General features: G+C 44.1%; 1 protein-coding gene across 1 annotated transcript in view; it reads left to right on the forward strand.

The window, feature by feature from the left end:
- Positions 1 to 22,108, forward strand: part of rictora (RPTOR independent companion of MTOR, complex 2 a) — a 212,927-nt gene extending 190,819 nt beyond the window's left edge. Inside the window, exons 35-38 of the mRNA XM_060834273.1 lie at positions 862 to 1,026; positions 8,876 to 8,999; positions 18,448 to 18,586; positions 19,063 to 22,108. Of these exons, the coding sequence (XP_060690256.1) occupies positions 862 to 1,026; positions 8,876 to 8,999; positions 18,448 to 18,586; positions 19,063 to 19,131 (497 nt within the window). The 3' untranslated portion in view covers positions 19,132 to 22,108. The remainder of the gene's footprint in view (positions 1 to 861; positions 1,027 to 8,875; positions 9,000 to 18,447; positions 18,587 to 19,062) is intronic.
- Positions 22,109 to 23,835: the final 1,727 nt, after the last annotated feature.

Below are 23,835 nucleotides of genomic sequence, written 5' to 3' on the forward strand. Positions count from 1 at the left end.
CTTGCTGATCATACCAACAGTGCCCTCTTCCAGATCAATTATGTATATTACAAACAATAGTGGCCCCAGTGCTGATCCCTGTGGAACACCACTGGTCACCTTTCTCCATTTAGAGAAACTCCCTTCAACTACTACTCTCTGTCTCCTGTTGCTCAACCAGTTCTTTATCCACCTAGCTAGAACACCCTGCACACCATGTGACTGTTCCCCTTAACTAGTTGTTTGTACAAATGTCCCCATGCTACCCACTCTGTTTTTTCAATGTACTCATAGCGGGGGGGCACCACTGGTTGACAAGCATTTATTATCTGTCCCTACTTTCCCTGCATAACAATACCCTTACGGTGGGAATTTCAGGATTTGGATCCAGTGACACTGAAGAAATGACTATATATTTCCAGATGAGCAAGGCGCGTGGCTTGGGGAAGGTAGTGTTCCTGTATATCTGCTGCCCTTGTCCTTCCAGATGGTTGTGGATTTGGCAGATGCTGTGTGAGGAGCTTTTCTGCAGTGCATCTTGTAGATGGTATTGGCAAAAAGCTTGGGGAGGTGAGGGGGAATTGAGAATTCTTAGGAAGCAAAAAATTAATGGTCCAGCATTACTGCCTGAAAGAAAGACGAAAGAAGATTCTAGCAATTTTTAAAAGGGTATTGGAAATGGAAAGATCACAGCGATGAAGAAAGAGAAGAGGAATGATGAGAACAGGATCTGTCTAACTGGCTCGAGTCAGCACAGGTACATTGGGTGCCTTAGTCCTGTGTTATTGTCTGCAACCCTTTCTATGCCTAACAGACAAATACCCCGTTAAGACAGCGCTATGTAAACAAGTCTTACTTCCTTTAAATGCTAATGTATTTCAGATTTTCCAGACATTCCATGCTCCGAATGCTGTGTGTCTGTCATCCCAATCCACACCCACCTGGAAGTCACACCTCGCTCCTCTAAGATTTCTGGGATCTCTGGGTGCAGTGATGCTGTGTCACAGGGCTCAGCAAGTAGCACCAAGAGTGTGGATATCGTTATAGGTGAGTGTACGTGGCAATGAAAACAATGCCTTCGGAGACTCGAGTATTGCCTTCAATTGATCAGAAAGTGTGAGATGCTGCATTTATCCTTAGAGTTGTGTTTCCACATTCCTGCCATCCTGGTTGCATGGGTGGAGTTTGGTAAGGCTAGGAGTTACGGTATTCCCATATAATCTGGGCAAAGGATCAGAGTTAGTTCAGAGAAAGCTGGTTATTACTGTTGGGCATGCAAGGAGATGCCTGCTACATCATTAAGTGGCAGGGCCATGAATAGTTTAGATTAGGGTTCATTGTAAGGGAGATGGATGTATTAGATTAAATTAGCATAAAATTTTACAGTACAGAGGAGACCATTCACCAATGATGTCTGTACTGGTTCCCAAAAGAACTATTCAGTTAGTTCCACTCTCCAGCCCTAACTCCATAGCTCCCTTAATACATCACTTTCAAATTACACTTGCAGCGCTCTTTTGAAGCCTCTTATGGAATCTGCCTTCCTCATTCTCCCAGGCAGCGCATTTCAAATTCTAACACTTCTGAGTTAAGAAAATAGTCCATGCCTGTATTCTTTTTCCCAAAGTGCAAGACCTTGCATTTCTTGGACCACTCTCCTAAACGATCTAAATTTTTCTGCAGCTTCTCCACCTCCTCAGTACTACCTGCCTGTCCACCTCACGTTGTGTCCTTGGCAAACTTCAGCAAATTGCCCCAAGCCCTTTCATCCAGATCCTTAATAAATAAAGTGAACAGCTGCGGCCACAACTCTGAACCCTGCGGGACACCACTTATCACCGGCTGCCGTTCTGACAAAGAACCTTTTATCCCAACTCTCATGCCAGTAGCTCACCTCAAACGCCATGGGCCCTCATCTTACTCTGCACCCTCCCGTGAGGCACCTTATCAAAGGCCTTTTGGAAATCTAGGTAAATAACATCCACCTACTTGTTACCTTTTCAAAGAATTTTAACAGGTGTGTCAGGCACAACCTCTCCTTACTAAATCCATGCTGACTTGTTGTAGTCCAACCCTGGACTTCCATGAATTTAGAAATCTCATCCTTAACAATGGTTTCTAGAATTTTACCAACAACCAAGGTTAGACTAATCAGCCTATAATTTTCCATCTTTTGTCTTGATCCTCCCTTGAATAAGGGTACAACAGTGATTTTCCAATCATCTGGGACTTACCCTGACTTCAGTGACTTTTCAACGACCACAACCAATGCCTCCGCTATTTCCTCAGCCACATTCCTCTGAACTCTAGGATGTAGCCCATTGGAGCTGGAGATTTATCAATTTTTAGACAAAGAACAAAGAAAATTTACAGCCCTGGAACAGGCCTTTCGGCCCTCCAAGCCTGAGCCAATCCAAACCCACTGTCTAAACCTGTCGCCCAATTCCTAAGCATTTGTAACCCTCTATTCCTCACCTATTCAAGCATCTGTCCAGACGCATCTTAAATGAATCTACTGTACCTATCTCTGCCACCTCTGCTGTACAACCTCCAGGCACCTCCCACCCTCTGTGTAAAGTACTTTTCACGTGTGTATCCCCCTTCAACTTTTCATCTCTCACCTTGAAAGTGTGACCTTTCATTATTGAATTCCTCACCCTAGGAAAAAGCTTATCTCTATCTATCCTATCTGTATTCTTCATGATTTTGTAGACCTCAGTCAGGTCCCCCCCCCAATCTCCTTTTTTCTAATGAAAACAATCCTAACCTACTCAACCTCTGTTCATTACTAGCACCTGCCCTACTAGGCAACATCCTCCTAAACCTTCTCCTTTTGGTAATGTGGTGACCAGACGGTACACCGTATTCTAAATGTCGAACCAACATCATGTACAATTTTAACATGACCTGCCAGCTCTTGTACTCAATACCCCAATGAAGGCAAGTATACCAGATGCCTTTTTGACCACTCTATCTACCTGTGCAGCAGCCTTCAGGGTATAATGGACCTGAACTCCCAGATCACTCTGCCCATCAACTTTTCCCCAAGGCTCTTCGTTTACTATATAACTCACTCTAGAATTAGACTTCCCAAAATGCATCACCTCAGATTTGCCTGAATTGAACTTTATCTGCCACTTCTCCGCCCAGCTCTCCAGTCTATCTATATCCTCCTGTATTCTCTGACAGTCCCCTTTGCTTTCTACTACTCCTCCAATCTTCGTATCATCTGCAAGCTTGCTCATTATACCAACAGTCCCTCTTCCAGATATATATCACAAAGAACAATGGCCCCAGCACTGAACCCTGTGGAACACCACTGGTCACCTTTCTCCATTTCGAGAAATTCCCTTCAACTACTACTCTGTCTCCTGTTGCTCAACCAGTTCTTTATCCACCTAGCTAGAATGCCCTGCACACCATGTTACTTCACTTTCTCTATCAGTTTACCATGGGGAACCTTATCAAACACCTTACTAAAGTCCATGTATATGATATCCACAGCGCTTCCTTCATCTATCAACAAAGTCACTTCCTCAAATAACTCTATTAAGTTGGTAAGGCATGATCTCCTGTGCACAAAACCATGTTGCCTATCACTGATAAGCCCATTCCTATCCAAATATAAATAGATTTTATCCCTCAGTACCTTCTCCAGCAACTTTCCCACCACTGACGTCAAGCTCACTGGTCTGTAGTTACCCGGAATATCCCTACTATCCTTCTTGTACAGGGGGACAACATGAGCAACCCTCCACGGCTCCGGCACCTCACCTATGTTTAAGGATGCTACAAAGATATCTGTCAGTACCCCAGTTATTTCCCTTCTCACCTCCCTCAGCAACCTGGGATAGATCCCATCTGGTCCTGGGTATTTGTCCACCTTAATAACCTCTAGCCTACCCAACATATCTTCCCTACTTATGTCAACGTGATCCAGACTAATCAAACTTCGATGTCTAATCTCAACATTCATCATGTCCCTCTCCTCAGTGAACACTGATGCAAAGTAATCATTCAGCATCTCACCCATTTTCTCAGGTTCAACACAACCTTCCTTCCTTATCCTTTAGTGGACCAATCCTTTCTCTAGTTACCCACTTGCTGCTTATATAAGAATAAAAGGCTTTGGGATTCTCCTTAACACTGTTTGCTAATGCTATTTAATGACCCATTTTAGCCCCTTGATTCCTCATTTAAGACTGGTCCTACTCTCCCGATATTCGTCCAGGGTCCGTTCTGTTCTTAGCTGCCTTATGTACGCTTCCCTTTTCCTCTTGGCTAGTTGTACCATTTGTCCTGTCATCCATGGTTCAGAAATCTTGCCCTTCCTATCCTTTGCTTTCAGTGCCTATCCTGCACTATCTTTAATCTATCTTTGAAAGCCTCCCACATCTCAAATGTGGACTTCCCTTCAAACTGCTGTGTCAAATCCATATTTCCCAGTTCCTGTCTAATTTTGATATAATTGGCCTTGGTCCAGTTTAGTACTCTTCCCCTAGGACCATTCTCACCTTCGTCTACAAGTATTCTAAAACTTACAGAATTGTGTTCATTGTTGCCAAAGAAACCCCCACCACAACTTCTCCCACATGGCCTGGCTCATTCCCCAACACCAGGTCCAATGTGGCCCCTTCCCTCGTCGGACTATTGACGTACTGCTATAGAAAACTCTCCTGGACACTTCTTACAAATTCTACCCCATCCAGACCTCTGACACTAAGTGTATCCCAGTCGATGTTGGGAAAACTAAAATCTCCCATCATCACCACCTTTTAGCTTTCTAGCACTTTCTCTTTTGTAATGCCTACCATATTCAACTCTGCCTCCTGGCCCTTCAATTGTTGGGATATTGCTCATGTCCTTCGCTGTGAAGACTGACAAAGTACTTCAGCTATTTCCTTATCTCCCATCACTAACCTTCTGGCATCAATTTGAAGAGGCCAATGTTTATTTTTGCCTCTTGTTTATTTCTTATGAATTAAAAGAAAGTTTTACTATCATTTCTAATATTACTGGCTAGCCTACCTTCATATTTGATCCTCTCCTTCCACATTTCTCTCTTTGTTATCCTCTCTTTTTGTAGTCTTCCCAGTCTTTGGATTTCCCAGTGCTCTTGGCCCCTTTATATGCTCTCTCTTTCTCACTGTTACATTTCCTGACTTCCTTCGTCAGCCATGGTTGTCTAATCGCCCCCCCGCCCCGCACCCCGGGTAATCTTTGTGGTTCCTCAACTCCGCCCCACAGACTCATCTGACCCTATGACATTTAATTTCATTCTTAAATAACAAGGCAACCCCGCCCCCTCTGCCCCCCTCCCTGTCTTTTCAATAAGTTGGAAATCTTTGGATGTCTAACTGCCCGTCTTGAACCCCCCTGCAACCATGTCTCTGTGATGCTCGTCACATAACAATCATTCATGATGATTTGTGCTGTTAATTCATCTACTTTGTTATGAATACTGCAAGTGTTTACCTAAAGTGCCTTAAAGCTAAATTTCTTATTGTATTAGAAATATTGGAAGATGTCCTAAGTTATCCTTCTTTGCTGCATTCCTAGTCTGCCTTGACCTTAAATCCACCTGCACACATGCTATCCTGTGCTAAAATCTGCCCTTTTCCAGTCTGGGATCTTTAATCAATGACTGATTTTTATCCTTTTCCAATTTAGTTCTGAATCTTGTGTTATGATCACTATTTCACGAATGCTCACCCACTCTGATGCTATCCACTTGACCAGCCTCATTTCCTGTGACGAGATCTAGCACATTCCCCCTCCCTGGTAGACTGGAAATGTGTTGCTGCAGAAAGTTCTCCTGTTATAGGAATCTCTCCCCTTAAGTGCCCCATGCTTTTTCCCAGTCTACCCTAGGGTAATTGAAATCACCAACTATCACAACACTACTTGTCATGCAGATTTCCACAATCCGTCTACAAATGATCTGTCTTACTCCCCTCTGTTTGCAGGTCTGTAATAAATATCCAACAAGGTCATCGTTCTTTTCCTGTTTCTCACTTCCAATCATATAGATTCTAATTCAGAGCGATGTCTTATTCCAGGGCAATGGTACTATTTTTGACCAAGACTGCTACATCTCTTCCCCTTTTACACACCCTGTTTCCGCTAAAAGCATTGTAACCCAGGGTGTTAAATATTCAGTCCTGTTTAGGCTCGAGTCACATTTCTGTCAATACCAATATGTTATATTCTCTTAGAGCAATTTCTGCTTCCAGTTCCCCAGTTTTGTTCACTATACACTGTGCATTTACATACATAAAATTTAAATTTGCTCTTATTTCTTTGTTTGTTATCTGAAGGTGTTAGTTTCTTTGTTCGTAGTCAACACTCAAGCTTTCCCTCACTTCCTTTACTCTGGTCTCCGCCTTCTCTCTCTTTTGCCCTCTGTTACTTCCAAAACTAGGTTCAGGTTTTTCTGTCAAATGGTGATTCATTCTTGAAATGAACTGACACAGAAAATGGTATGTGCAGGTGTAGTTACAATATTTAAAAGATAAGTGGACAAGTACATGAATAGCAAAGATTTGGAGGGGTAAGGGCCAAATGCAGGCAAATGGGACTTGTTTACTTTTCAAAACTTGGTCAGAATGGATGAGTTGGACTGAAGGACCTGTTTCTGTGCTGTATGACTCTGACTTTATAACCCAGACCCCTGCCTTCCAAATCCATCCCATTACACTATTTACAGACTCAGCTCTGAGATTGGTTCCTTTTCTGCTCAGGTGAAGCCCATCTCTTCTGAATAGCTTCCTCCTTTCACGAAATTATCGCAATGTATGCAAAATCTAAATCCCTCACTCCTACACCATCCCTCAAACCCCAGGTTTACTTCCCCGATCTGCCTTTGCTTAAATGATGAGGCTCGTGGCGCAGGTAGTATTTCTGAAATTGCTACGCTGTGAGATTGTTCCTGTGTTTCCTGAACTGATCCTGCAAGCCCTCAAAGCTGTCCCTCCCTGTCTTGTTGGTTCCTACATGAATCACTACCACTGGTTGGTCACTTCCCTTTCTAGATGTCTATCCAGCCATGCCATATGTCCTGAACCCTTGACCCGAGAGGTAACTGACTGTACAAGGACTCGCAATCTCGGCTGCAAACTAGACTGTCTATGCCCTCAAATTGAGTCAACCAGCACTACTAGCTTACTAGTCACTGGCTTTCTGGAAGAAGGCAGCGAGTGGTGGTTGATGGAACATATTTAGCCTGGAGTCCAGTTATTAGTGCTGTGTCACAAGGATCTGTTTTGGGACCACTGCTGTTTGTCATTTTTATAAATGACTTAGACAAGCATAGATGGATGTGTTAGTAAGTTTGCAGATGACACTAAGGTCTGTGGAGTAGTGGACAGTTTGGAAGAATGTTACAAGTTGCAGGGGGACTTGGATATACTGCAGAATTAGGCTGAGAGATGGCAAATGGAGTTCAATGCTGCTAAATGTGAGGTGATTCACTTTGGGAAGAATAACAGGAAGGCAGAGTACTGGAAAAATTCTTTTTCACGCAGAGGGTGGTACGTGTATGGAATGAACTACCAGCGGATGTGGTGGAGGCTAGTGCAACATTTAAGAGGCATTTGGATGGATATATGAATAGGAAGGGTTTGGAGGGATATGGGCTGGGTGCTGGCAGGTGAGACTAGATTGGATTGGGATATCTGGTCAGCATGGACGGGTTGGACTGAAGGGTCTGTTTTCATGCTGTACATCTCTATGACTATGGCTCTATTGTGAATGTGCAGAGGGATCTTGGAGACCATGTACATAGATCCCTGAAAGTTGCCACTCAGGTGGATAGTGCTGTTAAGAAGGCATACCATGTGTTAGGTTTCATCGGTAGAGGGATTGCATTCCAGAGCCGTAATGTCATGCTGCAACAATACAAAATGCTAGTGCGGCTGCACTTGGAATATTGTGGATAGTTCTGGTCGCCCCATTACAGGAAGGATGTGGAAGGAAAAGGTGCAGCGGAGACTTGCCAGGATGTTGCCTGGTCTGGAGGGAAGGCCTTATGAGGAAAGGCTGAGAGACGTGAATCAGTTCTCATTGGAGAACAGAAGGCTCAGAGGGGATTTGATAGAAACATACAAGATGATCAGAGGATTAGATAGGGTAGACAGTGAAAGTCTTTTTCCTAGGATGATGGCAGCTTGTATGAGGGGGTATAACTACAAATTGAGGGGTGATAGATTTAAGACAGATGTCAGAGGCAGGTTCTTTACCCAGAGAGTGGTAAGGGTGTGGAATGCCCTGCCTGCCAATGTAGTTAACTCAGCCACATTGGGGAGATTTAAACAATCCTTAGATAAGCACATGGATGATGATGGGATAGTGTAGGGGGATGGGCTTAGATTAGTTCACAGGTCGACGCAACATTGAGGGCCGAAGGGTCTGTTCTGTGGTATATTGTTCTATGTTCTTTGACACCAGATCGCTTATAAGTTACACTTTTATAATCAATGAAGGGTTAAGTTTTTTTTATGCGCCTGTGGGCATCACTGGCTGTTCAGCCTTTATTACGTGTCCCTAACAGCCCTTGAGAGGTGGGGGTGAGTTGTCACCTTGACCTGCTGCAGTCCATGTGCTGTAGGTTGACCCACAATGCCCTTATGGAGGGAATTCCAGGAGTTTGACCGAGTGAAGGAGTGGCAATATATTTCCAATTCAGGATAGTGAGTGGCTTGGAGGGGTGCTTACAGGGAGTGATGTTCCCATCTATCTGCTGCTGTAGTCTTTAAGTGGTCGTGGGTTTGGAAGGTACTGTCAGAGGAGAAATAGTGAATTTCTGCAGTGCACCTTGTGGAAAGTCAAACTACTCTGATCTGACCGTGTTATTGGTTGTTGTTTTATCTTCATTGCCTTTGATCCTTGTCTCCTACAGGAGGGAAACCTGTCATCGATGACACACCTGCCTGCCGAGTGCTTTTGAGGAAAGAAGTCTTACGATTGGTCATTAACCTGAGCAGCTCAGTGGGAACAAAAGGTCATGAAACTGGGCTCTTAACGTAAGAACTAATTTCAATAAATCATTCCAAGATATTTGTTTACATTCAACAACAGCACCTGATATTTAGGAAGCACATGTAACCTAATGAAACATTCCAAAGTACACAGAAAATAGGAGCAGGAATAGGCTACTCAGCTCCACCATTCACCATAACCATGTGTGACTATCCAACTCAATGTCTTGTTCCTGCCTTTCCCCCATATCCCTTTGCATCCAAGTGTCAAATCAAACTCCTTTTTGAAACCATACAATGATTTGGCTTTGACTGTTTTTTATGCAGTGAATTCCACAGAATCACCATGCTGAGTGAAGATTTCCCATTACCGTGCTAAATGGGGCAGACTTTGAACACGTCTAGCAACTCAAGACTGGACATCCATGAGGTGCTGTGGGACATCAACCGCAGCAGAACTGTACTGCAGCACAATCTGTAATCTCCTGGTCTGGCATATTCCTCCACTCGACCATTACCATCAAGCCTGGGGATCAACCCTGGATTGGATCAATAGAGAGTGCAGGAGGGCATGTCAGGAGCAGTACCAGGCATACCTGATGATGAGCTGCCAACCTGGTGAAGAGATTAAACAAGATTGCGTGCATGCCAAACAGCAGAAGCAGCAAATGATAGAGCTCAGTGATCCCATAGCCATCATGTTAGATCTAAGCTCTACAGTCTTGCCACATCCAGTCATGAATGGTGGTGAATAATTAAACAACTCACTAGAGGAGGCGGCTCCACAAGTATCCCCATCATCAGTAATGGAAGACCCCAGCATATCAGGGCAAAATATGAGGCTGAAGCATTCACAGTAATCTTCAGCCAGAAGTGCTGAGTAGGTGATTCATCTCAGCATCCTCCAGTGGTCCCCAACATTACAGATACTAGTGCTCAGCCAATTTGATTCACTCCACGTGAGATCAAGAAAGAGTTGGAGACACTGGATACTGCGAAGACTATGGACCCTGACAACATTTCGCCAATAGTACTGAAGGCTTGTGCTTCAGAAGTTGCTCCCCCTAGCCAAGCTGCTCCAGTTTAGTTACAACCCTGGCATCTCTCTGACAATGTAGAAAATTGCCTAAGAATATTCGGTACATCAAAAGGAGGACAAACCAGCCAATTCCCGCCTCACCAGACTACTCTCGATCATCAGTTAAGTGATGGAAGGTGTCAGTAACAGTGCTATCAAGCAACACCTGCTCAGTGATGCCCAGTTTGGGTTCCCCCAGGGTCACTCAGCTCCTGACCTCATTACAGCCTTGGGTCAAACATGGACAAAAGAGCTGAATCCCAGAGGGGAGGGGAGGGAAGAGGGGCAGCCTTTGAAATCAAGGCTGTATTTGACTGAGTATGACATCAAGGAGTCCTACAAAATTGTCTCCAATACCCATTGATTCCAAATTCTCCAGTGGTTGAGTGATTCATAGAACATTTCAGTGCAATACAGGCCCTTCGGCCATCGATGTTGTGCTGACCTATAGAATCAATCTAAAGCCCCTCTAACCCACATTATTTCATTCTCATCCATGTGCCTACCCAATGACTATTTAAATTCCCTTGAACTTGGCGAGTCTACTACTGTTGCGGACAGTGCGTTCACGCCCATACTACTCTGAGTAAAGAAACTACCTCTGACATCTGACCAATATCTATCACCCCTCAATTTAAAGCTATGTCTCCTTGTGCTAACCATTGCAATCCAAGGAAAAAGGCTCTCACTGTCTAACCCCCTGATTATCTTACGTGTTTCAATTAAGTTGCTTCTCAACCACTTTCTCTCTAACAAAAGCAGCCTCAAGTCCCTCAGCCTTTCCCGGTAAGACCTTCCCTCTCTACCAGGCAATATCCTAGTAAATCTCCTCTGAACCCTTTCCAAAGCTTCTACATCCTTCCTATAATGTGGTGACCAGAACTGTACACAATACTCCAAGTGCGGCCGCCCCAGAGCTTTGTACAGCTGCAGCATGATCTCATGGTTTTGAAACTCAATCTCTCTACCAATAAAACCTAACATACCATGTGCTGCCTTAGCAACCCTATCGACCTGGGTGGCAACTTTCTAGGATCTATGTACCTGGACACAGATGTCTCTGCTCATCTACACTACCAAATTCTTACCATTCACCCAGTATTCTGCATTTCTGTTACTCCTTCCAAAGTGAATCACCTCACACTTTTCCGCACTAAACTCCATTTGCCACCTCTCAGCCCAGCTCTGCAGCTTATCTATGTCTCTGTAACTTACAACGTTTTTCATTGCTATCCACAATTCTACTGAATTAGCATTCTAGCATGCAAGGTGATGGTTGTGGTTATTGGAAGTCGGTCATCTCAGCTCCAGAACATCGCTTTGGGGATCCTCAGGGTAGTGAGCTTCAGCTGCTTCACCAGTGACCGTCCCTCCATCAGAAGTGGGATGTTCGCTGGTGATTATACAATTTTCAGAACCATGTGTGTGACTCCTAAGGTTCTGAAGCAGTCCAAATGCAACAAGATCTGGACAATATCCAGGCTTAGGCTGACATGCCATACAAATGCTAGGCAATCCCCAATAAGAGACAATGTAACCACCGCCCATTTACATTCAGGGGTTTTACCATCCAGTGAATTCCTTACAATCAACGTCCTCAGGGTTACCATTGACAGGAAACTCAACTGGGTTTGCCACATAATCGCAGTGGCTACAACAGCAGGTCAGAGATTAGGAATGCTGTGGCGAGTAAGTTATCTCCTGATTCCCCAAAACCTGTCCTCCACCTACACGGCACAAGTCAGGAGAGTGATGGAATACACCCCACTTGCCTGGATGGGTACAGCTCCAACAACACTCAAGAAGCTTGACATCACCCAAGACAAAGCAGCCACTTGATTGACGCCATATCCACAAACATCCACTCCCTGCACCACCAACACTCAGTCACAGCAGTGTGTACAATCTACAGGATGCACTGCTAAAGTTCACCAACGATCCTCAGACTGCACCTCACAAACCCACGACCACTTCTGTCTAGAAGGACAAGGACAGCAGATACATAGCAACGCTGGCACCTTCAAGCTTTCTCTCTAAGCCACTCACCATCGTAACTTGGAAATAAATTGCTGTTCCTTCTCTTGTTGGGTCAAAATCCTTGAATCTCCTTCCTGAGGGTACTCTGGATCAACACACAGGAGGTGGCCTGCAGTAGTTCAAGTAGGCAGCTTACCATCACCACCACCACCTCAAGGGGCAACTTGGGACAGGCAACAAATTCTAGCCCAGCCAGTGACCCACAAACACCATCCCACAAATGAATAAAAAGCAATTGCATTTTTCTTTAAACTGTGACCATGTTTCTGGGCTCTTGTCACTTGAAACATTCTTCCTCCATCTTGTCTTGCTACAATTTTATTGATTTCAGTGAACTCTTTCTCCCCTCCCATATTCTTCTGAACTTTAGTGAATGTAATCTGAACCAATCCATTCTCTCCTCCAGTCAGTCCTGCTACCCCAGGATTCCAGTCTGGTAAGCCTTTACTGCACTCCCTCTATAGTGAGAACATATTTCCTCTAACAAGGAGACCAAAATTGCTTGCAATATTCTTGGTGTCTCACCAAGGCCCTACAGAATTGCAGCAAAACATCCCCTCCAATCCTCTCACTATGAAGGCCAACTATTTCAGTATAAGTTCTGCTTTTTACCACCTTCACCACCTGCTGTACCTACATGCTTGCTGTCAGCGACTGGTGTACAAGGACATCCAGGTCCTGTTACAAACTTTCCCCCTTCTGATTATGCCCTGCCCTGCCAATGTAGTCAACTCAGCCACATTAGGGAGATTTAAACAATTCTTGGGTAAGCACATGGATGATGATGGGATAGTGTAGGGGGACGAGCTGAGAATAATTCACAGGTCGGCGCAACATCGAGGGCCGAAGGGCCTGTTCTGCGCTGTATTGTTCTATGTTAACTGGAATACTGCAGCAAGTCCGAGACACAGTTGGTGACCACGGCACACAGTGGTCTGTTGAAGTGGCAGGCTCAGGGTCATTTTTGTGGACCGGCTGCAGGTGTTCTGCAAAGCGTTCACCCAGCCTGTTTCATCTCCCCAGTGTAGATGAGCCCACGTGATGCAGTAGACTGGATTGAACGAGGTGCAGACACATCACTGCTTCAAAGAAAGATTTTTCTGGGGCCTTGGATAGTGAGGAGAGAGGAACTAAATAGGCAGGTGTAACACTATCTATGATTGCTGTGGGGGCCATGAGCAGCTGTTGGGACCAGTGTGTCCCCAGAGAGAACGGTCCCTGCAGAATGCTGTTGACAGGGAGGGGATTAGGAGGCTGGTCATGAGATGGTGGTTAATGATCCTGTGGGTGCAGAGGCTGGTGAGCTGGTATGTGAGCACCAGAGGGACCCTATCGATGTTGTAGAAGGAAGGGGATGAGAGTAGAAATGCGAGAGATTGGTTGAACATGGGGAACGGCCCAGTCTATCGTGGTGGTGACTCTGCTTGATTATACTATGCATTTCTAATTGCTATGCTGTTAAATGAAAGGGTTCAGTTAGTTCAGTTGGCAAAACAGCTGATGCCAAGATTGTGGAATCAGTTCCTGCACAGGTTAAGTTTATCATGGAGGACTATTCTGAAAATCTCCCCTTACCTGAGGTGTGGTGACCCTCAGGTTAAAACAATCTCCAAACATCTCTCTCCAAGTAGGTTAAGTAGGCTTTCTTCAAAACAGACTCAAACTTTCACACTCACTGATGTTAAGCTAACTGATCTATAATTACCTATGTTCGCTTTGACCTCTGTCTTTTAAGTATTTGAAGAAGCTCTTAATCCTTTGGTTTTGTTACTTTTTATTTCTTTGCTCTAATTTTATTTTTACTCTGGTTTGTGATTGTTTTAAAAGTTAACAAAATACAATCCTCGGGCTTACAACTAATCTTTGCCATTTGTACTTTTTTTTTAATTCGATACGATCCTTAACCCTAGTCTGTTTATCCCCTGCTTGGAACTCTCCTTCATATTTACTATGACTCATGAACTATTTCCTTAAACACTTGGCCAGTGTTCCATCAAACACCTTTTCTGATAAACTCCTTTTCTATGCCTGTGTAACTACCCTTATTTAGTTTTAGCAGAGCTATTTCTGACCCAAGTTGCTCACTCTCAGTTTGAACGTTAAATTGTACGATGTTACGATCACTGTTCCTTGCAGATCTTTTATCCTCCGTTAAACCTTATTACCAGATCCAGCGAAGCTTTGTTCTTGGGTGGGTCCACAACAATATTGTTCTAGGAAACTTCCATGAATACACAAAATTGGTTTTCCCATTGTGTATGAAGATTAAATTCACCTCTTCTGAATGTTATGCATTTTTAAAATGCTGTCATTATATCCTCACTTATTCTCTGTTCCACCATATAGTTACTGTTACAGGACCTACAGACTACTCCCATCAGTGTTGTCTTCCCCTTTTTATTTCCTACATTTACCTGTATGGATTCTACATAGAGTCATAGAGATGTACAGCAAGGAAACGGACCCTTCGGTCCAACCCGTCCATGCTGACCAGCTATCTCAACCCAATCTAGTCCCACCTGCCAGCACCCGGCCTATATCCCTCCAAACTCTACCTATTCATATACCCATCCAAATGTTCTTAAATGTTGCAATTGTACCAGCCTCCACCACTTCCTCTGGCAACTCATTCCATACACGTACCACCCTTTGTGTGAAAAAGTTGCCCCTTAGATCTCTCTTATATCTTTCCCCTCTCACCCTAAACCTATGCCCTCTAGTTCTGGACTCCCCAATCCCAGGGAAAAGACTTTGCTTATTTACCCTATCCACGCCCCTCATAATTTTGTAAACCTCAATAAGGTCACCACTCAGCCTCCGAAGCTCCAGGGAAAACAGCCCCAGCCTGTTCAGCCTCTCCCTGTAGCTCAAATCCTCCAACCCTGGCAACATCCTTGTAAATCTTTTCTGAACCCTTTCAAGTTTCACAACATCTTTATGATAGGAAAGAGACCAGAATTGCACGTAATATTCCAACAGTGGCCGAACCAATGTCCTGTACATCTGCAACATGACCTCCCAACTCCTGTATTTCATAATCTGACCAATCAAAGAAAGCATATCAAACACCTCCTTCACTATCCTATCTACCAGCGACTCCACTTTCAAGGAGCTATGAACCTGCACTCCAAGGTCTCGTTGTTCAGCAACACTCCCGAGGACCTTACCATTAACTATATAAGTCCTGCTCTGATTTGCTTTCCCAAAATGCAGCACCTCTCATTTACCTGAATTAAACTACATTTGCCACTTCTCAGGCCATTGGCCCATCTGGTCAAGAACCTGTTGTGATCTGAGATATCCCCCTTCGCTGTCCGCTACACCTCCAATTTTGGTGTCATCTGCAAACTGGCTAACTGTATCTCTTATGCTCACATCCAAATCATTTATGTAAATGACAAAAAGTAGAGGACCCTGCACCGATCCTTGTGGCACTCCACTGGTCACAGGCCTCCAGTCTGAAAAGCAACCCTCCACCACCACCCTCTGTCTTTTACCTTTGAGCCAGTTCTGTATCAAAGTGGCTAGTTCTCCCTGTCGAATGCCTTACGCACCGACCTTTATACCGCTGAGGCCAAATGCCAGCTCGCGGATGCCTCTTATCGCCCCCTCGACCACGACCCCACCTCCCACCACCAAACCATCATCTCCCAGACCATCCATAACCTCATCACCTCAGGGGATCTCCCATCCACCGCCTCCAACCTCATAGTCCCACAACCCCGCACCGCCCGTTTCTACCTCCTGCCCAAAATCCACAAACCTGAATGTCCCGGCCGACCCATTGTCTCAGCCTGCTCCTGCCCCTCCCCTATCAGCGTTCCGCAAAGACCACTCCCTTCGTGACTCCCTCGTCAGGTCCACAACCCCCACCAACCCAACCTCCACTCCCGGCACCTTCCCCTGCAACCGCAGGAAATGTAAAACTTGCGCCCACACCTCCTCCCTCACTTCCCTCCAAGGCCCCATGGGATCCTTCCATATCCGCCACAAGTTCACCTGTACCTCCACACACATCATCTATTGCATCCGCTGCACCCGATGTGGCCTCCTCTATATTGGGGAGACGGGCCGCTTACTTGCGGAACGCTTCAGAGAACACCTCAGGGACACCCGGACCAACCAACCCAACCACCCCGTGGCTCAACACTTTAACTCTCCCTCCCTCTCCACCAAGGCCATGCAGGTCCTTGCATTCCTCCACCGGCAGAACATAACAACACGACGGCTGGAGGAGGAGCGCCTTATCTTCCGCCTGGGAACCCTCCAACCACAAGGGATGAACTCAGATTTCTCCAGTTTCCTCATTTCCCCTCCCCCCACCTTGTCTCAGTCGGTTCCCTTAACTCAGCACCGCCTTCCTAACCTGCAATCTTCTTCCTGACCTCTCCGCCCCCACCCCACTCCGGCCTATCACCCTCACCTTGACCTCCTTCCACCTATCACATCTCCATCGCCCCTCCCCCAAGTGCCTCCTCCCTACCTTTTATCTTAACCTGCTTGGCACACTCTCCTCATTCCTGATGAAGGGCTTATGCCCGAAACGTCGAATTTCCTATTCCGTGGATGCTGCCTGACCTGCTGTGCTTTAACCAGCAACACATTTTCAACTGTGATCTCCAGCATCTGCAGACCTCATTTTTTACCCATCCATATAGATCGCATCTACCAGTCTGCCCTCATCAATCCTCTTTGCTTCTTCAAAAAACTCAATCAAGTTTGTGAGACATGATATCCTACACACAAAGCCATGTTGACTATCCCTAATTAGTCCTTGCCTTTCCAAATACATGTACGTCCTGTCCCTCAGGATTTCTTCCAACAACTTGCCCACCACTGAGGTCAGGCTCACTGGTCTGTACTTCCCTGGCTTGTCCTTTTCACCCTTCTTAAACAGTGGCACCACGTTAGCCAACCTCCAGTCTTCCAGCACCTCACCTGTGACTATCGATGATCCATCTTCCAATTTAAGATCGTTTTACTATTGGACTTACTTCACCCTGTACAAATGAAGATCCCACCACCCTTTCCTTCCTGCCAGTCTTTACGAAAGGTCACATGCTCCTAAATATTTAATTCTCAGCTTTGATCTCTTTATAACTATTTCTCTGTAATTGATTTATTTTATATTTTAGACAATATAACAGGGCACACTGACGAACTTGGCTGTAGGTGTGCATCAGATTTTGAAAGTGACAGGTCAGGTTGACAGCTACATTCTTTCTCATTTTTTCTGCTGCTGCAGAGACCTCCAAGCAGCTGGCTTAGAGGGAATGTTGTTGAGAGAGTGGTTAATAATACCAACAGTGTCCTTTATTAATAGGGTGAGTACAACGCTACACTTTGGGACAAATATGAAAGTGTTAGAGAGGATGTAGAAATGGTTCCAGGGTTGCGGAATTTCCATCAGAGAGAAAGATAGTAGAATTTGGGACTATTAACCTTGGGGGAGGGAATGTTTAGTGGTAATTAGGTCAAAAGCTTCAAAATTATGGATCTGGACACAGAGAATATGTTCCTGTTAGTGAAAATATCCAGAACTAGACAGACATGGACCATTTCTTCTGCAAATTACCTTCAATGATGACGTGAAAGATTTTCCACACAATAAGTGGTTAAGATTGTGAATGTACTGCCCAACAGTCTGGTGGATGCAGGTTCAGTTGAGGCTTTCAAGATGGAATTAAAAAGGAAGAATGCAGAGTTACCAGGAGAATAGGCATTTGGGGAGGTGGGGGTGAGGGGAATGGTTGTTGATGCCACCCAATGAATAGCTCTTTTAGGGAACCAGACCAGACCAGACTAGACATGACGAGCCAAATGAATTCCTTTGTGCTTGTAACCATTCTGAAATTTGTTCACTCATTGTGGCCAGTACAGTGGTTGAGAATTCAAATGTCAACATGGTTAGCTGCTGCATTGTTCAGGCCGAAGCTACAAGCAGAACTTGGTGTGTCAGAGAGGCCTGACTTGTTTGTCAAAGAAGGGCCAGTCCAACCTGTGTCTGCAGTGCCTTGAGAGTGGGTGATAGATCCTTGCCAATCACCAAGAGCAAAACTGAGCCACATATCCAGTCCTCCAGGAGAGAATGCAGGAATTCCAACCACCCCTCATTCCTGTCATTGCAATTTCACAACACCTAAAAAGCATCCGTTATCACTCTCTCTGTTGCATTTTTACCATGATGTAGGACTACTTACGGATGTAATGTAAACAGGATGAACACCATGGTCTATGGATTGCAAATCCCACCCCAGTGAAAAAGTATGTTCTTTGACCTCTACAGCTTTTGTAGATGAATGGCTGCTGTTTCAAAAGTATTTTGAGATTTACCTGTTCTGCTTGACTCAGACTCTGGTTTTACACTCTCTCCCCCAGGATAAAGGAGAAGTTTCCTCATGCGTTTGATGACATTTGTCTATACTCCGAGGTTTCCCACTTACTGGCAAACTGCACCTTCCGTCTGCCTTCCCGCAGGTTTATCCAAGAACTCTTCCAGGATGTTCAGTTCCAACCCGTAAGTTTCTGACTGCAATGATTGTTAATCAGAGAGCTCCCCCTGCTGCCCCAATGAGACATCATATTTCTCCTTAGTAAGGGTAGGGAGGGGGTTTCACCTAAGGAGCATCTTTAGGGAGGTACATGATTGTTCGATGAGGAGGGTGATTGGGTGGGGGAAGGAGTGAGTACATGGGGTCTCTGGTCACCTTTGTTAGTCACATTGGTTGGTCTTGGTTCCCTACAAACTGAATCTGGGAGGGCACTTTTTCACCAGAGCCTCCAGTAACAAACTTCCTCTGTATTAGAGATTTCTTGCCTGTTTTCAGATACAATTTTTCCTTACCTCTGTCAATGATGTCTTTGTTTCTGAGGAACTCGAGAGAGAGAGAGAGAGAGAGAGAGAGAGAGAGAGATACATTCTGTCTGGTGCATGGAATCAGTCTCTCTCTCTCTGCTCATTCCATGCTCTGATCATGTTTATTCTCTTGACAGCTGTACGAGGAAGCAGACACTACTCTCTCACCGAAGCAGCTTGAAGCTGAGCCAACCCCAGCATCCTGACCACGTTTGTGCCGAAGAATTGCTGCATCACCAAACCTACAAAGTACTTCACCCAGAATTCAACAGTACCAACATCTGACTACCGCTGTGACCAGCAGGGCAGGTGTGTCGAATTGGCACTCGAATCCTGTCCCTTGCATGTTCTTATTTATTTCCCTTCCCTCTGTCTTGGATGTGAAGGTATCCCTAACACTACAGGAGAAGTGATGCAGACTGGGAGACAGTATGTGAGACCTGTGGTTGGATCTCTCCCTGTCCCGTGGCTGTTGGCATGATTGCACAGATACACACGCTCTTCCCTAACCTGGGCCAGTCTCCATCCACCAGCATTGCCCCAGTTTCTTTCAATCACTGGGCCAGATGTGCTCAATCCCATCCACCACCCTTGCTGTCAGTAGATAGGCGTGTCAATTTTATGTTTAAATGTAGTCAGCTTGTATAAATGACCACTCTGTAATCTACTTAAATTGCATTGACAACATGGGTTCAGGTGGAATGGAATCAGGCTGCAGTGCCCGTGATATGCACTCCTGGAGAACCTGAACTCTCAGCAGGGAAAGTATTCTGTGGCGTGGTGCTGTGGGCTCCTGCACACAAACAGATTTGCCTTTACTGGTAAGTCTCACTTGTAGAAACTAATTACATGCCTTTATATCATGGGTATATTGGAAAAGCAGTTTAATGCAGCCAGGAAATATTCTCTCTAGCCACTGGTCTATTAGAGCAATAGGAAACAGCAGTTTTGTGTGCGATCTCCTGCTCCTAGACCCTAGGCTGCTCTGCCCTGCTCCTGGACACCAAGGCAAAATTCTCCATCTGCTTCTGGACTGATGTACATGGGCAGTACCCCCTATCTGGCCCAATTGATATGGTTCATTCTGGGTTAAATCCTGTCATCTTAGCACTTTGGCTAAAATAGCATAAAGCCTCCACTGGATGCCCCACTAGGAAAGATTGCACAAGAACTTTCAGAAACACCATTTCAGGAGAAGCAAAGTCTGATTATTTTTATGACGCTTTGAGACAAATAGCAATGTGAGAGTAGGTTTTCATTTCCAATATTAGACTGTAAACTTTGGCCTTTCAGCACTCATCTGAGGGGCTTGATGTGGGGTTGGTGTCAACAAGTAGCAATGAAATTTTCTAACACTACAGTACAGGGTCCTATGAGCCCTGATTTTACTGCAGAGCGTCAGCTGTGACAGTATGAGAAGAACAAGATGAAGCACTGGGATTTCCATTGAACCTATTTGTTATGAAGCTCAATCAGCAATGGTCTCCTGGCTTCAGGAGCAAAGGTCTCAACCAAATATTTTGTCTCATTCTGATTTTGACGTGCCATGCATGTGCACGCAATTTCTCACCATTTTACGGATCATGAGTTACACTAATATATGAAATGTTCAAGATGTTTTTGTACATGTAACCATAAACACCAATGATTAGCTGTATGAGACAGAAAGAAAATGGCTGGTGACTGGTTTTCCCTCATCCTATCCAGTACTCCTTCAATGAATGTTGGTTCCTATGGCTTTTGAAGAGAGTGGGAGTGTCTGCAGTTAGATACCTGTCACAGGGCCCTCTTAGAGACTGGAGCAGTATTTGCCTTCGCTCTCAATTATAACTTTAGCTCTTTGTATTGGATCATTTGGTCAGACTTGATGAGAGGCATTGTATGACCTCAGATTGCATACAAGTTCTGAATTGGCGTTAGAATTGCTGGGTGAGCCATTCTCCAGACTGGAAGTGTGTATGGTTTGCTGGACAGGAAACTGGTGGGTGTTTTCATTTCCAGAGCAGTTATTTAATTCTAGTAAAGTGGAAGGAGGAAAAAAAAGGATGGGTCCAGAATAAGGTGCTATTACAATAAACATTCATCTCTCCAGGAACTGATAACCAAGGAGAATGGAATATGATGCATGCAATAGTCTAAACACAAGGATGGCTTTGCTATGGCCTCACAGGTACTCTGTCTTCCACTTGGTTATTCCAACTATGCTTCTGCCTCTAATACCAAACTCTTACCCATCAATTAACAGACTGCAGTATCTCTCTTTCTCTTCCCACCCCTCTCTACCTGCATTGCACTAGAAAGAACACTAACTTCAGTTATTGACCAGTTAAATCAGTCAGCAACTGTAAGCATATCCTGAACACCTGATTTTCAAAGTTCTTATAGGTTAATAATTCACTGTTTCGTGATTGTGTTATTTTGGATCCCCCTCTGTCCCAAAGTTGACTGGTAAATGCTGAATGTCAGGATTATGCAGATATCCCAAGAACCCTGTGTCTTGTCATTCCCATGGTCTGTGTACACGTCTATCCTTCCTGCTCAGTCTTGTTGACTTTTGTGTTCTGTCTTTCTTGTGGTCAACTGGTCATTTTGTTTGTCTTTGATCTCTTACAATTGCATGTGCTCAAAATCACCACAAGAATTTTAGGAATGAGGAGGTTGCAGGGAACGGATGGCCTTTAGTTGTGAGGGGTGGCTGAGATTTCTTGATTGAGTGATCAAAGTTTTGATATTTTACATATCTGTTTTAGAAGGGATAGAATAAACAGAAGACTGACCCCTGTGAGAAGGAGAGAGCATAGAATATGGACGTTGCAGCCACCATTGTGGATGTGTTTGATCTTATTTCTTTGTGATAAGCTGCTACATTATTGGGATGTTCTAGTGTACATAAGTCACTGAACATGAAACCTGATTTATATTGTATACCTGTAACATAGTCTGATTAAAAATGAGAAAAGAAATTATTTATATATTTTCCATAAAAGAATATTTCATGGAGCTGTGTATAATTTAAATAAGGTAAAACAGAGAAGAGCACCTGTCGAGTAATGTTTTTGTGTTGCCACCTTGTGGTTTCTTTGTATAGTGTGTACAGTCTGTTTTGGGCATTTACCCTTCTGAACATAAAAAATTATCAAAGGGATGCATTGTTAATTAACAATAAAAACAAACGTATCCAGATGTAATGTGCTGTCATTCATCACCACATACAACTTGCACTTATGTATTTATGATAGTAGAAGGTGCATCACAATGTGTTGGAAATGCACATGTTAGCTTTCAGTGATTATACACAAGGAGTCCCCAATCCTGTGTTGTAGCGGTCTGCAGCTCCTTTACATGTAAATAATATTCACCTCCTCTTAGTATCTGTTGCTAGAGAGGGTAGATTAAATTTTTCATCCCCTGGCTAATCAAAGGTCTATCACAAATATGCGGGAATGTAGAGCTGAGATTAAAACCAGTTCAGCTGTTTCATTGACTGACTGGCAAACAGGCTCAATTGTCATGATTTGAAGATGCTGGTGTTGGACTGGGGTGTACAAAGTTAAAAATCACACCACCAGGTTATAGTCCAAATGGAAGCACTAGCTTAGAGTGCTGCTCCTTCATCAGGTGGTATAGAGTAAAAGATCGTAAAACAGAATTTATAATAAAAGTTTAGGAACTTGATGTCTGTGTCAAAGTGTGATCTTTTTCGGAGATCCTTTCCATTTTAAGCCCGCAGTTAATAGTATCAATGATTTGGTACATCCCAGTCCAACCCAGCAATTCCAAGTTAAAAGTCACAAAATCATCAGCTTATAATCCAGCAGATTTATTTACAGGCACTCGAAAGAGCTGAGTGATAGTCTTCCTTGTTTGCATATTCTATTAGTTAACCAATCCCCTATCAATGTTCATACTCTAGTAGAGAGTCTGTGATGTTACTGGTAGTCTAATGTGCCTGATTAGATGGTATTTCCAAATGTTATGCTTTATAATAGACCAGGATTTTCCCAATTACATTACTTTAGAATAACTGGTTTATAGCTAGCTTTGTTTAAAAAGGGGAAATTTTAAAAAGTATCCCATTAAAAGTTGCTAATGCTCTGGGTCTTTTCCCTCAGAACTGACGGTAGCTATGAAATGTCAGTTTGTATGCAGGAGTAAACAGTAGTTTGCAGCGGCCCCAGCCTTTTGCAATGAAAGCTAAGACTCAAAATTGCTTGTTTTTGACTATGTTAACTAGCATTTAAGTATGGACCCCTAAATCCTTCAGAACACCAACAGAGCTGTAAATGAAAATTTTCCTTTCCACTCTTCTTCCCAACTGGAAAAATAAGTTTGCCCAACTACTTTGTAAATGCTTGTAATAATAAGTTCCAATGGATTAAGATATTTGGAGAGCTTCTACTGACAGCAAAGTTGGGACAGGTATAGTTTGATCATCAATTTGCAACAGCTGTCTTCTGCTAAACTCAACTTCCAACAAATAAGACTGGAAACACACTTTCGTGCAGAATCTAAGGCAATGCAGCCACGCAGCAAGAAATGATCATGCACTTTCACTGCTCTGCATCTTCTAATGTCTGTCTGCACACAGCCTCCACCAGCTTTCCAAAATGGTGGATTGCTGATTAGTCATTGTCAATGTACTTCTGAAGAGGCCTGGAAGAATGTGTCAGTGTAAAGTTAAAGAGGACACTACAGCGACTCTGGGAGGGTTGCTTCTTTGGCTAAAACACATATTTGCATTATGCAAAAAGCTACTTTGTCATGTGTACTATTTCAATATGCAAGGAAGGAGAAATAAAGTCACCATATCTACAAGCATCCACTCCCTCATCTACTAACACTTATCTACAAGATGCACTGTGGAAATTCACCGAAGAGCCTTAGCACCTTCCAAACCCACAACCATTTTT

This window comes from Hemiscyllium ocellatum, chromosome 2 (assembly GCF_020745735.1).
Source record: "Hemiscyllium ocellatum isolate sHemOce1 chromosome 2, sHemOce1.pat.X.cur, whole genome shotgun sequence".
NCBI classification, from domain to species: Eukaryota; Metazoa; Chordata; class Chondrichthyes; order Orectolobiformes; family Hemiscylliidae; genus Hemiscyllium; species Hemiscyllium ocellatum.